Here is a 17,636-nt window from a genome sequence, read left to right as displayed (position 1 = left end):
TGACCTCTGAGGTTTCTTCCAAATCTATGACTGTGGGGGCAGTTGGTGGCACTGTGGATAAAACACTGTCCCTGGATTCAGGAGGACCTGAGTTCAAATGTAGCCTCAGACACTTGATACTTACTAGCTGTGTGACCCTGGGCAAGTCACTTAACTCTCATTGCCCTGCAACACCCCCCCCCCCAAAACAAACAAAAAAACCCAAATCTATGACTGTGATTTTGTAGTTTCCATTGTCCCACTCACTATATCAGACACAATATACATCTTTTGGCTAGGCTGGCCATTGTCTAAACTGCTGCTAACATATGTGGTAATGAGTCAAAAGGACTTCTCAGGAAGGTCAATATGCATCATTCATGTGAACCTCAAATTATTGAATATCATGGGCAACATTAAAAATGATGGTGTAGGGGGCAGCTAGGTGGCGCAGTGGATAAAGCACTGGCCTTGGATTCAGGAGGACCTGAGTTCAAATCCAGCCTCAAGCATTTGACACTAGCTGTGTGACCCTGGGCAAGTCACTTAACCCTCATTGCCCTACCAAAAACCCCTACAAAAACAAAAACAAAAAATGATGATGTGGAGGGAGCCGAGTGCTATGAACTCAGTAATATAGTCTATGTGTAAGCAGTACTATGCTTGTCATTTCCCCAGTAGAATGTAAGATCCCTGAGGGGCAGAGACTGTTTCTTTTTGTTCTTGTATCCCCAGTGCCTAGCATAGTGCCTAGCACATAGTTGTTGTTGTTGTTGTTGTGGTACACAGAGGCACTTAATAAATGTTTATTATCTGGTGAATAATTGATTAATGAGTTGTTGATCTGTCTAGCATGTTAGCAGCAGTGTGGTATAATGCCTCTAGCCCTGGAATTGAAGTTTGGGTGACCTGCATTCACATCTTGTCTTCATGCTTCTTAGCCATATGATTATAAATGTCCCTAAATCTCTCTGAGCCTCAGTTTCCTCATTTATGGAATGGAAATAATGATGACAATAGTGTGTATATAATAGGGTGTGAGGCTCAAATGAGATAATGCATGAGGAAATTCCTTAGTAATGTGGAGGGGAGTTTCTTTAAATTTTGCAACTCTTTAAGTGCTCTAGAAAGATCTTTTAAAAATTATTATTATATTATTACTAATTATTAGTATATGATTGGTATGATTAGGTCTCTTTGATGGACTGTTTTGTTCTTCTCTTTGTACTTCTAACCTTGGCTATTGAATTGAATTGGATCTAAACAATGAATCACAAAATAACAAAATCTGAGCATTAGAAGGGAATTTATTTGCCAGCTGGTCCAACTCATACATGAAAAGAATGAACAAACCCAACTTCTGCTCATCCAGCCTCTGCTTGTAGACCTCCAAGGAGAAGGAATATACAAGCTTCCAAGGCATCCCATTCCATATTTGGACAGCTCTTATTAGGAAGGTCTTAGATTTCACCTAATCATGCCTCTTAGAAACATCCACCCATTGTTCCTGGCTTCTCCCTCTGGGACTGAGCAGAACAAATCTAATCCTTCTTTCATATGTCAACCCTTTAAATACTTGAAGACAGCTCCAACAGATCCTTGAAGAAGGCGGACTTGAGGTCCTTCCTCATCCTGGTTGTCTGCTTCTGGACACTCTCTGGCCTATTACTATGGTGGTCAGAACTGACCCCAATACTTTAGATATATTCTTCTTGACTTTACATCAAATGTACTCAGTTTCTTCAAAAGGTCTTCTGGCTCCCAAACCAGAACTGTTTCCACTACTCTATGTTTCCTCCAGAGCTTTCTGGATGGGATCCAACAGCTCTTGACCTTCCCAGGTGGGTTACTACTATCTGATGATCTTCTTTAAACTAGTACTTTCCTTAAAGGGTTGTTTATGAGGACCAAATGAAGGGTTTTACCTACGGTGCTCAGAAGTACTATGTAAATGTCAGTTATTAATGTGACTCATTTCTTGTTCTCCCTAATGGACCTCATAAATCTAGTAGGGCAATAGGATATATTCACCACAGCTCAAACTTTGGTAAGAAAGAGGGAAAGTGTTCACTAGAGATCTTCTTTTCTCTTTTAGGAGAGAAGTCTCTGAAGTAGGTCCTGAAGACTCTCAGAGCACTGACTTTAGCAACTAACCTTCCTCTCGTTAATGGATCTTTGTCTTGCCCTCATTGCTGAAAGTAAAGGGCAGTGTTTTCCTTCTGGTCTCCTACACTGGGAGGTGAGTTGGCCAATAGTCTTGCAAAGGAAGACACCATCCTACCAGATTGATTCTCCCTAAGAATAAAATAGGCAAGTGGTTTTTTGTTTGTTTGGTTGGTTTGTTCCCTGCGACATCATAATAGAAATTCCAAAAGGAGAGTGGGTGAAAACCTCATTCATTCACTCACTCACTCATCAATTAATTAATCAACAAATTCCAAAAAGTAATTAATTAATTGATTAATTCAATAAACATTTCTTGAGCCTCTACTACATATGTTCTAGGTTCTGGATCTTACACAAAGATGTATGACATATTCCTCAAGGCATTTTTAATCTACTGGGAAAAATTCCAGCTGACCACTTTAGCTTGGTGAATTCAAGTTCAGAAAAAGAAGAGAATATGTGGAGAAGTTAGGAACCTCTGAAATTCACGCCCAAGGTTGATCTCCTTTTGCCTGACTCTCTGACTATCCTCTGAGTGGCTGAAAGGCACATCACAGATAGGAAGGATTATTGCCACCTACGACAGGGTGATAGTAGCCTACCTTCTTATCCATAAACCACTTCACCAACCCTCCCAACCCCACTCTCCAGTCCAGCCCATTTTGGTTAACAAACTGGGATGTGAACAGAGGTGATGTGTGATAGAAAGAATGCTACGTTTGGACTCAGAAAAATTGGATCAGAATCCCAGCTCTGCTACTTACAGCCTGTGTGACCCTGGGCAAGTCTCTTAACCCTTCTGGGCCTCAGTTACCTAAGCGGTGAAATGAAAGGAGGTTTGGACTGGATAATTTTTGAGTTCTTTTCAAGCTCTAAATCCTACAACTAGCAGAGTACTTTGCACTTAGGCACTCAATGAATGCTGATGAGGATATTCCAGGTTGGCACCTGTCAACCCACATGGTACAGTTTGTGTCATGTAAGATTAGTTCAATTCTAGCCTGGCTCATTAAATATTCATTTGTGTGTGCTCTTAATGGCCCTCATTTTAAAAAATCTCTGCCTGAACACTTTCCTCTCTCTTCACACCCCACGTGTCTCTTCTGCCAAAGCAAAGAGGGTGACAGGGTTTCCATGTTCCTGGGATAAAGACGAGGGGTCAGGGCCCTGTTCCATCTTTGCTTTGCTTAATTTAGGAGAGTTGTGTGCAGGGAGGAATGGGTAGGGGATAAATGACTGATGATAAAGGCTGAAATGATCACATTAGTGATCAATCAATCAACCAATAAACACTTATTGGATGCCTAATGTGTGCCAAGCACTGGGGATACAAAAAGAAGCAAATGACATTTCCTGCCCTCAAGGAACCCACAATCTGATTGGGGGGGAGATAAAAAGCAAACAAATGTATACAAAGCAAGTGAGGCAGAGGAAATAATTGACAAAGAGAAGGCACTAGAATTCAGAGGAGTTGGGGAAGGTTTCCTTTAGAAAGTGGGATTTTAGTTGGCACTTAAGGGAAGCAAGGGAGGTCAGTAGGCAGGGCAGAGGAGGGAGAATGTTGCAGGCAGAGCAGACAGCCAGAGGAAATTCCCAGAGCTAAGGGACAGAATATTTTATATATGGAAAAGCAAGGAGGCCTGTCACTGGATTGAAGAGTAAACAAGGGGGAGTAATGTAAAGAATTAATTGTTATTTGAGCTTTTTATGCCTCAACGTACTGGCCTGGGGCTCCGCAAACCGCACGGTGCTCCACCCACTGGTTGTAGCTGTTGCCATGGCGCTGGCACCTCACGTCATTACCACTCACAGACGCCTACTTGGGCCTGGCAAAATTATAATGATTGGAAGCCTAGTGAGGGCAGTCATGTGACTGTCAGAGCTGCCATCCCATTGGCTGGGGCTGTGTGAGGTTTTTCTGGGATGGGGGGGGGGTGTGAAGAATTGGGCATTCTAGGTGGAGGCTGGAAGGCAACAGGAGTTCTGCTGTGTATTCTCAGCTGATTCCTGGTATTTTTTCTGGTTGTATAATTTCCCTTTCTCCATTTTATTTCCTTTCCCTTGATCCTGCTGATCCTGTTTGTGTTTTTTTTTTTTTTTAAGTTCGTTCTTGTTAAAATAAATCCTGTTCTGTTTTGAGGGAGGCTGCCGGTCTCCTTCCTTGCCCCAGTATTGCGGTGAGTCGCTTAGCTAATACTCCCCAATTAAAAATTGGTCCCCACAGTAAAGTATAAGAAGACTGGTAAAGTAGGAGGGGGCTAGGTCATGAAGAGCTTTGAATGCCAAACAAAGCACTTTGTATTTGATCCTGGAGGCAATAGGGAATCTTTTAAGTAAGGGGTGGGGGGCCGTGTGTGACGTGATTAGACCTGCACTTTAGGAAAATCCCTTTAGTGACTGAATGGAGGATGGATTAGAGTAGGGAGAGATTTGAGGCGGGCAGACCCATCAGCAGACTAATGCAATGGTCCAGGAGGAAGGTGATGAGGACCTGCTTCAGGGTGGTGGCTGTGTCGGAGGTGAGAAGGAGGCATATTTGAGATGTTGCAAAGGTAAAATCAGCAGGCCTTGGCAACAGCTTGGTATAGGGGGTGAGAAATAGTGAGGAATCCAGGATGACTCCTAGGCTGTGAGCCTGAGGGACTGGGGGGGATGGTGTTGCCCTCTATAGTAATAGGGAAGGTAGGAAGGGGGCAGTTTTTAAGGGAAAGGGGAAAGAAAATGAATTCTATTTTGAACATATTGAGTTTAACCTGGATCCAACATTGTGGCAAGCAGCTTTGAGAACCAGAAGGAGAGTAGGTCAGAGAGCCTGGCTGGAGGCAGTTTCGGTCACGTTTCTCAGTATTACCAACAAAGACCAGTAACTGCTAAAGTTGTTCTAATTCTCAAAATTGTCAAGGATCCCCCATTGAGAAACTGCTCTAGATAATGTTGTACATCAAAACCTTTGTGTTAAATATTATGGATTAAATATGAGGATGACCTCTAAAAGGGTTTAAACCTTGAGAGCAGTAGTTTGGAGAAAAAAAAAAAAGGTAATGATTCATTTTCATAATGGAAGCCCACATTTTCCTTCCTCCAGTTATTAAAGAACCTAGCGACCCGTTTAAGACAGGTTTAAGTATCTTTTCCCTTGATTTACCTTTGCACTTTTATCTTTTAGATTCATTATTTATTTATTTAAAAAAAAATTTTTTTGGGTGGGGCAATGAGGGTTAAGTGACTTGCCCAGGGTCACACAGCTAGATTCATTATTGATCTGAGAGGATCTAGTGCTGGAAGAGATCTCAGAAGCCATTTAATCCAAACTCCTCACTTTATAGATAAGGAAGCAAAATCCAGGGAGGTGATGGGACTTACCCAATGTCATACCATAATCATCAGAGGTAAGATGTGAATGCAGGTCCTTTCAGTCCAAAGCCAATGTCCTTTCCACTGGAGTGAGTGTCCATAATTTTCAACCTTTAAAAGGCATTTCACAGTTGCTATTTCATTTGAGTCTCATAACAACCCTGTGAGATAGGCAGGGTAGGCAGTAAATCAATAAATGTTTATTAAGCACCTACTTTGTGTTAGGCACTGTGCTTAGCAAGCGTGATAAAAAGAAAGGGGAAAGAAGTCTAAAAAGGAACTGGCCTGATGTGAGCAAATGTGTGACCCTGGGCAAGTTACTTCTCAGTTTTCTCATCTCTCAAATAGAAATATTTCCTGTCTCTGAATTCTAGTGCCTTCCTTCTGCTGTGTATTTTCTATTTAGACTGTCTATAGCTTTTTTGTGTATATTTATTTGTTTGTTTTCTTCCTTATTAGATTGTGAACTCCTTTGAGAGCAGAGATTGCTCTTTCCAATTTCCACTTACACTTTAGCTCTGCACCTTACTTAGGATAATAAGCATAGGTTCATTGGATCAGAGCTAGAAAGGAACCATAGCAATCATCTAGTCTAATCCTTATGTTTTACAGATGAGGAAAATGAGGCAAAAAGGGTGAATTGATTGCCCAGGGTCACACAGCTAGTAAGTATCTGAGGCCAGATTTGAACTCAGGAAGATGAGTCTTCCTGACTCCAGGCTCAGCGTTCTATCCACTGTGTCACCTGCCAGTACATATCTATCATACCAGGAGATGATTACCTATTTTGCAAAGTTATTTCACTATCTGATCCTAAAAATGGCTCTGGGGAAAAAAAGGATGGGGGCAGGTATTATTATAAGAAGCAGCTAGATGGTGCCATAGTGCATAGAGTGCCAGGCCTGAAGTCAGGATGATTCTTCTCTGGTCTCAAGACACTTACTAGCTGTGTGACCCTGGGCAAGTCACTTAACCCCGTTTGTCTCAGTTTCCTCATCTGTAAATGGATCTGGAGGAGGAAATGGCAAACCACTTTAGTATCTTTGCCAAGAAAACCTCAAATGGGGTCAGGAAGAGTCAGACATGACTGACAAGACTGAAAAAGGACTAGAATTATGATTTACACTTTTTATGAATGAGAAAAGTGAGGCTCAGTTAAGTTATCTGATTTGCCCCAGGCAATCAATCAATAAACATTTACTAAGCAGCTAGGGCCAGGTGCTGTGCTAAGGCTAGTTTGCCCCTATGAGATAAGTAGTGCATGTATTTTACTACCCAATTTTTCATATAAAGGAACTCAGGAAATTCAAACAACTTGCCTCTGGCTATATAACTTATAAGAAGTGGAAGCTGGATGTGAAGCAAGAACTTCTAGCATCAAGTATAGATTTCATCTCTTCCCCATTTGGCACTGTCTCTTGCAAGGGCCACAGGGACCCCAGTTGAGACATCTCAAATTTCAGTCTCTTTATACCAAAGTGGAATTTTGGTACCATTTTAATAAAAGAGAGCTAGGTGGCTTGTGAACAGAATGCCAGGCTTGGAGTCAGGAAGACCTGGGTTCAGATCCTACCTCAAAATTTACTGGCTGTGTGACTCTGGGCTAGTCACTTTACTTTATTTCCTCATCTGTTAAATGGGGAAAATATCACCTACTTCACAGGGTTATTGTGAGGATCAAATGAAATTATATATATATAATATATGTATACATATAAATACACACACACATATATATACATATATATGCAGTCCTTTGCAAATCTTATTTCTATGTAAATGCTAGCTATTTTAAATAATAATAATAACAATAATAACAACAACAACAACAACAATGGTTTCATCCCCTTATATTCCTCAATCTAGCTTGGTTAGCCCAATTGACTAGGACGTGGTACTAATGAGACCAAGGTCTCATCTCCAATTCTCAAATGGTTCAGTTGGTTGTACACAGAGAAGGACTCCATTCCAAGGCTCCAGGCTTCCCTTCTGTCCTTAGCCAAGGCCCCACAGATGTATGCTACTGATTATAAGCAGAGCCTGGAGAGAGAGTATGGGTAGCTCAGTCCCAAGCCATGACCTCCAAGAAAGCAGTTCTCAAAGCACATTGGCTGGTTGGTCAACAGCTGGTGAGTCAACAACATCATCTTCCAGCACAGTAGTATAATTCCTACCAGTTCACATTTGGGGGGAGGGAAGGGTTTGCAAACACACCCTCAGGAGTGAGCTGAACTCTCATTAGAAAGGCACCCTCTTGAATGATTTAAGCAGCTATTTGAAAATGGGCAATTAGAAACTGATGGGCAGAAAGAGGTCTTTAGAAAAATCTGTCAGTGTGGCAGAGATCCTACAAAGGCAACTGTTACTGCTGCCTCTGAGTGACAGCCACTACATGACTGACCCCCTCCAATTGGGACTTTGCTGCAAACACAAGGCCAGGGTATTTGTCGTGGCCAATGCTTGAGAACTAGAGGGAATTTTCAAAAGTTTTTCTAAGGCTTTCTCTGTTTCTTTGGACCCCAATAATTTCAATCCATGTTGCACTCTCCCTCTGCCATTCTATTCAGGTTTGCTTTGAGGTATTCTAACTTGGAACATTTCTGTACCAATAAAACCAACTCAAGACTGTTTGAAAAATCTCTTTCCTCTTTCAAGCCTGCCTTCTACACTGAGAACCTTTGATTATCCACAGTGAATCACAGAATCAGAAAATCTGAGAGTTGGAGGGGGTCTTATTGGTTATCTAGTCTAACCTTAACCTCCTGCCCCTATTAACTCCAGCAGGGACTGGATACTGATTGCTAGGTCATAGTTGAGGGTTCATTTTAATGGTGGAGCTGTTTCATTTGGTTGTCCACCCCAAACACAAAATGCAGGTGTGAGGGTGGTATAATAATAATAAGCTGGCAACAAATAAATAAACAAATAGCCAACCAAATGAATGAATGAATGAGTAAATAAGTAAGTAAATAAATAAATAATCTGAAAATAATTAATTCTTTGGGGGGGGTGTCTTTGGGAGTAGGGACTACTCTATTTCTTATTAGTCTGCCGCAATTGTCTTTCACCGAAGGAGCTGAAAGGTGTAATCCTTGACAATTTGCTAGTTTCAACTTCAGTGCGGAACAAGCTCTCCTAACAGCATATTTCAAGGGTCTGCTTCTGATTTACATAATAGATTGGGAGGGCTCGCGTTGCCCAGATAGATGACTGGTCGGGGCTTTGTACTAAAGTCACATGCCCAAAAGAAAAAGTACTAACTTCTTGAGGTTTTCCTTCCTGCTCTGGGCTATGCCTTTCCTAGCCCAGGTATACATGGTCATAAGTACTTACAGCAAAAGAAAAATAAAATCTATTTATTCACTGTCAAGCATTTAGAAAAATTATAGTGGTACTGTTAAGGAAAAATCACCAATATAGTTTCTAAAGTCAGGAACTTTCACATCCTCTAGCCTCACAATGAAAGAAGTGTCCGGCAGCATTTTTTTTTTCATTTTTTCGTTTTTTAATTTTGTTCAGCATTAAAGGAACTTCATAAACATTGATTGTCATTTACAGAAAACATTCAGAAATCATGTGTGCATTATCATGGAATGCTAACAGTATTCAACTAATAATTTACAAGACATAAAATAAGACGAAAACCTATTACATTCTAAAGTAATATAAAACCTTTTTATCTGACAGGGAGTGCTGTTGTATTCTAGTATATTTATGATTAAAAAAACCTCAATGCTTACTTTCTAAATGACTCAGGCTGTAGTTTTACTCACATACACATAAATTAGGGCTTATATATTAAACAAGGAGAGAGAGAGAGAGAGATCAGAAAACTGCAGATTCAAAAACTATATATGTCACTGGATTCATTTGTGGTTTGCCTTTGACCTCTATAGGCCAATAAAAATACATTATTATAATACAATTAAGCTTCAGAAAAAAAATCAGTGTTGACTATAGGAGGCATTTTTCTTTAGAAGGTATTTCTTGTTATGCTTTTTTTTTTAGAGTGAATAATATATATTTTTTTACATACTTTTCATTTGGCAATGCAGCTTTTGTACATTACCAATAGTGGTGAGCATGCTTAGTAAGAGAAGCAAACCACACCCCTCCCCTCCCCCACCCCTTAAGATACAGCAATGACGAATATCTACAGCCAAGCACCAAATAGCCCATGGTTTGAACAGCTGGGGGACTCAATGTCGTGCTTTACCCTACCAAGAGCAGTTGGAAATAAGATAAAAAACATTAAACCTCTGAAAGTTGGAAGTATATGAAAATCATTTTCTCTCATAATCCTAAAAGCAAGGAAGCATTGTCAGGGATTTCAAAAATATTGGAAAGATTCATTTAAATCTAAATATCTTTTTTTTTTTTTATAAATCGATCATCATAAAATACTAGTGATTTAAAGTTATATTTGGGATGCAGGAAAAGCATCCAAGTGCATTGGACTTGCTCCTGCCTGTGTTGCTATAGCCATTGATATCTTGGTTCTCCCTTCCCCTCAACCTCTCCCAAACCCTCCCCTATGTTCTTGAAAACATTTTATTTGGTGAAGGTCAGTTATGGCTTCAGATTACAGTGAAAGAGTGATCTGACCTCAGGTTTTTAATAAGAAATGAGTGTGTACAAAAATATTTGCTCGTCAGAAAGCAGACCTTCTCCTTCAGATATTTCATACTGAAAAATCTAAAAAAGCTAAATGCTGCAAGGACAGATGTACTTGCTCGGGCAACCTTTGCTTGTTCTTCTCTTTGTTAGTTTTCAAATTGTCTGGTTCAGATGAGTTTTGCAGATCCTAGGATGATATTCGGCACCCAGACTCCCTGGGAGCAGATTTCATTGACAGCCTTGTAGAGTTGGTGGCATACAAACAGAGGCGTACACATAAAACCTATAGCTGGTCAGAATGCTTCCGTATATCCCAGTCAGTTTCCATTAAAAACTGAGGAGCACATGACACTCATAGGAAGCAAGTACAGAATTTGCTTGTTGGTGTTCTTTTCCCCTCTAAAAAAATTGTTACAAAGTCTTATACTTAAACAGAGACATAGAAAAAATCAATGTATTCACTGTCCTGAGTTATTTACAGCAAAAATTACAGAGACAGTGTACATTGTATTAGACCTTCCACAAGCATATATTAAAAGTAATTACATCTGAAAAAATATTTTTATTTTTCCTCTACATTTCTACAATACATACTCAGTTTTTTTTGTGTCCCCTTCCCCATTACTTTCTTTAGTGTTCGTCAGATGAGACAGATGGTACAGTGATTGAAGACAGGATTTTGTAGCTTTCCAGATACCTAATTTGTGTATATATGTTTGTGCACGCATGCACTGTAAATATCTACATAGGTATGCACATCTTTTCCATAGGTTACAGCCACGATAGCATTATTTAATATGTTGTTCACTCTTCTCAACTAGGGTGAGAGCATCCCTTGTTTCAATGATCTAGATTTTGCAGACATAATCCAGTTTTCTCTTGTGCTTTATTTGTGGCCACAAGGACAATCACTGACCTGCTCTCTCTGGTTTATTGGAGGTCACACTTATAGTCATGCAAGAGGCAAAGATTATTTATTATACCCAATTTACTTGATAGGTAATTCAGAGTCTTGGGGAAAAAAAGTGCATGAACAAAATCCCCATCTGCTGCCCAAGAATGCAAGGTCCACACTAAAGAACAGTGGAGGGCTAAATGAGTATTATTCTATTATTAAATCTTCAGATAAAAAGGGAAAGTCCTACACAGACACATTGAAAGAAAAACACACACTCAAACAAAACATAGTGCATTTGAATCTCAGAAGAAGCTGCCAGTGTTTCTAGTTACTTGGTTTTATTAAGCTGGGAGGCTAGTCAAGACAAAAAGAAGTGCTTTTTAGTAGTTACCATTAAATCAAATACCCATCAGTCTGTTTTCTAATTGTCCAACTGGTTTCTAACTGTCTCTAGACTGTTGGAATTTACTGTTTCCAATAGTGTTAGACCAACATGGAAACCAAATTGAGAAAAAAAAGGAAGAAAAAAAAATCCCACTATGCTGTCATTCTGTGTTGTATCTTTATAGAGGTGGTCCATTGAAATAGGACGCATTGAACAAAATGCTACTTTCAATGGACCGTGCTCATGTGGCTATAATAGGCAAGGGCTGTGGCCACTTTCTGAAACAACTAAATGCTTCCTCTCTTCAATAGTATCCTCTATTATCAGCAGCAGCTTTCTCCAGTAGTTTGAAGAAATATGTAACATGGTGTTACATCTCTGGTAGATGGTGGCTTTTTGTCTTTATTTTATAGGAGACAGAGTGCAAAACATATTCATTACAAACAGATACCTTAAAGGTTATTGCTGTTCTATCTACTGATGTCTCCTGCCAGTCTTACTATGTAGTTGTCTGTTTGCATGACCTGGAATATGTAAGTATGTATGCATCAGCTTCTGAATAAACTGTCAGTAGTTTTAACCTCTTTGGACACAAAGATCCCTTGAAGAAAATAATTACTGATTAATTCTTTCTTCTGCTTTTCCCTTAGCAAGGGAATTCTTCCGACTGTAAACAGAATGGAAGAAATATCTACAACAAAGGCAAAGATGGACAGAAGCTGTCTATGGTCCCACAAGGCCAGGCAGCAGTTCAGGTAGTCTGGCTGGTGTGTTAATTGCTTTAGCAGTGAATAAGCTTAAAGTCAGCCAGATGGCTCAGTGGATAGAGCCTGGAGTCAGGGAGACCTGAGTTCAAATTTGGCCTCGGATACTTACTGGACCTTGGGAAAGTCACCTAACCTCTGTTTGCTTTAATCCACTGGAGAAGGAAATGGCAAACCATTCCATTATCCTTGTCAAGGAAAACCCCATGGACAGTGTTGGCGTGCTATGGTCCATGGGGTCCCAAAGAGTCAGACACGACTGAATGATTAACAACAATCAATCCTTGGGACACTAGCATTCTGTTGGAATTCTGGCATCATATCCATTGACACGTGGGTAGTTAATTGCCTAAAATTCTTTTCCATTTCTGGTTTGACTTGAAATGCTGCAGAGTTCTAAGTACTATGAAATAACCATAAGGAAAATTGCCAATAAACAGTTTATACTGAATCTTGCCATAACATCATCTGATAAATAATAAGTGTTACCATAGTATTTGGTTGCCTTGGATTCCACCAAAGGGATCTAGTTGCCTAGAATTTGCCAAAGTGATCTAAAGTGTTGAATTTGGAGTCCAAACACCTACTTTTGTATCCTGACTGCCCTATGAGAGATGTCAGGAAAACCACTTCATCTGCCTTGGCCTTGATTTTCTTATCTATAAAGGGACCCCTAAGGTCCTTTCCAACTCTAAACACATGGTCTCACTTTGAAACAGTCCTATAGCATAGACCCATGGGGATGATACCCTAAAAAGCCTTTAGTGGAATTAGTTGTAAAGCTAACTTGGAAAACGATTTTTTTTTGTCCAATATGACTTGAGTCCCAGGTTAGATTACACTTATGACTTAGCCTCAGATCCTAATAGCTGGCAGTGAGAAGGAATCAGCCAGGTTTGTAATAGATTATTCTGCCATTTTCCTCCTACCTTTTGTTCTTCCTCCTTCGATATTGCCACCAGGCAACTGGGGAAACTACATTTTCAGTTTCCTGACCTGACAAATAACATCAGTTATCCCTTTGCTTCGGACCTGTATGCCAAACCTGGTTTTGGTGGGAGATAAACTGTGGTATTAACAGGGCAGTTTGGTTCTTTTGCTAGTCAATAGATTTTAGAGAAGGGGGCTGAGCTGTCTTTAGCCAGCATGTTATGCGGAGAATGATGGTTATAACTTTTCAGCGAATTGAGGAAAATTGTGACAGTGAATTCAGGTTACAAGCATGTAGTGTCTAATAGCTGGCCTGAAAGCCTTGTCTGGGGGGGAAGAAAGGGAAGTCGCTTATTGGAGTAAATTTTTGTTGCTTACAATTTTGTTCAAATTTCTTTCCTGTTTTTTCCCCTCATTCTTGATGTATATATATTTTTAAAAAATGAAACATCCCTGAGTGGAATACAGTGCAACATCTGCATTAAGCAGTGATTGTCATTTACAAAGAGTGAATTGAAAAAGATAGAATGTGGCTTCTCTGTTGTCTTGTCTCATGTTCATTGTAGCATGAGTATATTACAGACAATTGTTGATTCTCATGGAGATGGGACAAAGTGCTTGGATGTAGTGTGGTGTAGCTATTGGCTAGGGCCTAAGGGAAAGAAAGTTGTTCATATCAGGTGTCAGTTTCTTCACAGATGTGTTTTGAAGAGGTGCTCAAAATGGTATAACAGATTTCAGTGCTACTTACAGCACAACTCAATCCTCTCTGGGGCAGATTTGGATTTTTCACAGTCTCCTACAGCAAAAAATTGAATCATTTTTTTCCAGGCCCTGAAATGGACATCAGAGTGTTGATTCCTTTGGTCTCTTATCTTGGCTGGTGGGACGCATGATGGGTCAGCTAGATTTAGTCCCTATCCCACAGCTACAAAAAGCCACCAGCTTTAAAGTTTCATACCAGCTCTAGGAAATGTGGAAACTACTCTACTTCAAAGCTATCTCCTCCAGAGGCAAGTGGGGGAGCAGTCCTTCTATAGATTCACCCATGGGACCAGGGGAGAGGAAAAAACACTTACATGTGCGCACACATACACACACACACCCGCATGCGCACGCATGCACACACACACATATGTTCTGCCTCTTCATAAATTGAGTCAATTAAAAACCTCTTGGGGAAAATGAAGGAAACACATGATTCCCAGTGCAATTGAATAAGAATTAAAGGCCAACAATGGAAAACACTAGGATAGGGGAACTAGGAAAACAAAGTTTGACATAAGTTCAAAGCTCAAAGGGAAACACCAGGCAGACACTTAGAGCTTTTCCTATCACAAGCCAATCATAAAACATCTATTGCATTTGGAAATGGCTTGGTTTAATGGAGTGCCTTCTATTACCCTGTTTTCCTAGCAATCAGTAAAGTAATCTTTCCATTAGAAGGAAATATGACTCTTGGAATTAATTCTTTATACAAAGCGCTAGCAGGAGTGACATTTACGCCAAAAAGAATTGAGTCCCTGTAGCAGCATAATAAGCCGTCTACAGCTGTCTTCTTCGACACCCAAGGTAATTTGGTTCAATGTAGTTAAATTAATTGAATATAACAGTAGTTGAGAACGAGATTCATTATTTTAAAGCCTTTTTTGTTTCCCCCTATCGGTTTGGAATTCATCAATCATTAGGGGAAAAAAGCCTCTTGTTTCTATGTGGAAAAGGCAAATGCCACCATGCTGATTATCTGTGAGTTCTTATATGCACTGGAGAAAGCTAATCTCAGGAGAGTTTAAGGGCTAAAAATCCAAGTTTCCCATTGGTGACTGACTGTACCTATCTAAAAGGTACAGGTGTAATTCCTTCTGGTGTGGGCCCTTCCTCTCCCATGAGAAAAGACCATCTTTTGATGAAATGATGGCTTCTGTTAATTTACAAAAGGATGGTATGATTTTCATCATTTTGTATACCAAGTCTCCCCTGACCTGCTCTTTCATGAGATGACCCCATAGACAACAGGCATAAAAGACTTACTGGAGTTTGGTTTCTTTCTGTGGAACAATCTAATCAGGAGTAAAGGGAGAGATGAGGATTAATGTACCACCAGCCCAACTTCTCTCATTCTGAAATCAATATATTTGATTCTACAGTGTACATATACATGTATATAAACACACATGTACATAAATGCAAATAAATAAACATACATGTATATAAACATAAATGTATATGTTTATTTATGTCCACAGGCTGATTTTGTGTATTCTGAAATGCACTTTTTATATCTTTAAAAGGCTGAACAAGTGATGCTATTTTAGTTCCTTACTTTTTAAATATAGTCTAATTCTAAAATATTATGTCCTCTTAATACTCTTTCATAGCAACTTATTTACTGTTCCACTTTTGCAATATATGATCTGAAGGTTTTAAAGAGATGGAGGCAGAGACAGAGAAAGACTGAGAGACAGAGACAGACTGAGAGACTGAGAGAGAGAGAAATAGAGGCAGAGATAGAGTGAAGCCCCCAGTGTTATAGAGGGTACATATGTGAAAATTTAGGTTTATTGCAGCTCTCTAATTCTTATGAAAATAGTGAACCCCAAGAGCCGATTCTTTTCCTGGTACTCACTCATGCTATTTTTACTTCATCTGAATAGTTCCCAGACCTAAATATTTGCATAAAATGGCAATGTTTTAATTGATCACATCACTTTTTAAAAATGAGTCTTAGTTTGCTGGTGATCACTATCCATAGCCTATATTTCTCATTTGATGCTATAATTTGCTCTGAGGCAAAAATCACTTTTGTAACTAGAGATTTGGGGAAAAAAGAAAAAAAAATGTTGCATTTTCTAGTGGGAAATGCCCAATATTTATTGTGTGGGGTCACAAACTTTTCCAGCCACAGGTCCCCATAATATTATCTGTTGCCTGATTCTTAGAACAGGAAAAAAGTGTACTTTCCATTTGAACCCTCCAGACAAGGCTTTTGTATCATGGCTACAAATAGAGCTGTTAGTATAGAGTCTGTCTATTGTATCCACTACTTTTTGTACACGGATTTCAGAATGTTGATACCATCCTGCCATTGGCTATGGATGGCTAAACTCTGGTTGGCAAAGCAAAAATCCAGATTACCCAACATAAAGCTAACACGTTACAAGGAGGGTAAATAATACAAGAAAGCCTGACTGAACATCCTTTGCAAGTAGGCATGGGATTTTAAGCCACAGTATATGTGCATGTATAAGTAATAGTCATATATAATATATTCCCATATTATATACTTATTACATACATACACAGTACTTTCCAAGACAGCTACAAATTTCCACATGCAATTAACTATCTAAAAACATAGAAATAGGTAAGTCTAATAAGTGGAATTTTTCTTAAATTATATCTGAACAATAAACAGCAAGAGTAATAATGTAAGGTACCGCTCTGTTCTCATTTTTTTTTATCTACAATAAAATTCTATGAACAGTTGTCTCCCAAAACATACCCCAATAAAATTAAAAAAAGATAACACCCAGTGTCCTATATTTGTATATTTATGGTCAGTTCCAAAAAAAAAGAGCCCCACTCAGGTGCATATTTACATTCTTCAAACTGTAGCGGTGAAAAATAATTCTATTAAGTGCAGGACATTCCTAGTGTTGCAGTAGTGACATTTTCATAAGTCTTCATGAGCGCATTGCTTTTGCCTTAAGAGTGACGCATTCCAGAACCACATGACAGCTCTGTGCTCCCCTTCATTTGCAGACTGTGGTACAGTCAGGGTTGAAAAGCTCCTTATATAATGGAGGAAACAGTGTGTTCACTATATCGGGATGAGATTGCTTAAATACCTGCAGTTTCTCTCCGTGCAAGTTGCAGACTGCTGTGATAGTTGGTATCTTGGCTATCAACTGTATAAGGAAATAAAAAGAGAAAGAAAAAAGGGAAGAATTGGTTTAAAAGGCTGATCATTGTCCTTTTTTTCTGAGTCGATGTCTACATTCTGAGTGTTTCTACAGTGGTACCAGATAAAACCAAGGGATTGGGGCTTAAAGGGGTGGGGCAGGGTGGAGTAGAAGATGCCCAGCAAGAAGAAAGCTAAATTCATATGTCAAGTCAGCAAGTGCTTACTATGTGTCAGGCACTGGAAATGCTTCTTGTATAAGGTAGCTTAGCTGAGATCTGAAAGAAGACAGAAAATTCAGGAGGTGGAGCTGAGGAAGATGAGTTCAGGTTGGGGGACAACTAGAGAAAAAGCATGCAATAGAGAGATGGAGTCTTTTCTCTGAGAGACAGCTCATAGTATGCCGATTAAAAAGCTTTTGGGAGTACCTGATGATATATTTCCCAGGGACTTTATATGACACTTGTTTATACTTTATAAGAAGTTCTTTTAGGCTAATTTTAGTAGAGATGGCTTCAAACTCTGTCAAGCAGTATCCCAAGGTTTATCAGAACTGCTTCACTGTTGAGCGAACTTTTCTAATTGAATGTATCCAGACTCTGTCCCCAAAAGACAAACTACATAACCTGAGTTTACACATGA

At 39.5% G+C, this 17,636-nt stretch overlaps 1 protein-coding gene across 1 annotated transcript in view; it reads right to left on the bottom strand.

Moving 5' to 3' along the window:
• Nucleotides 1-8,997: 8,997 nt before the first annotated feature.
• The window catches only part of RORB (RAR related orphan receptor B), a 272,313-nt gene continuing 263,674 nt past the window's right edge, over nt 8,998-17,636 (bottom strand). The window contains exon 10 of the mRNA XM_043973634.1: nt 8,998-17,001. Within this exon, the coding sequence (XP_043829569.1) occupies nt 16,846-17,001 (156 nt within the window). The 3' untranslated portion in view covers nt 8,998-16,845. The remainder of the gene's footprint in view (nt 17,002-17,636) is intronic.

The sequence above is a fragment of the Dromiciops gliroides genome, chromosome 1 (genome assembly GCF_019393635.1).
Source record: "Dromiciops gliroides isolate mDroGli1 chromosome 1, mDroGli1.pri, whole genome shotgun sequence".
NCBI classification, from domain to species: domain Eukaryota; kingdom Metazoa; phylum Chordata; class Mammalia; order Microbiotheria; family Microbiotheriidae; genus Dromiciops; species Dromiciops gliroides.
Note: the sequence above shows the minus strand (reverse complement) of the source record. Positions and strands in the feature narration are given on the sequence as shown.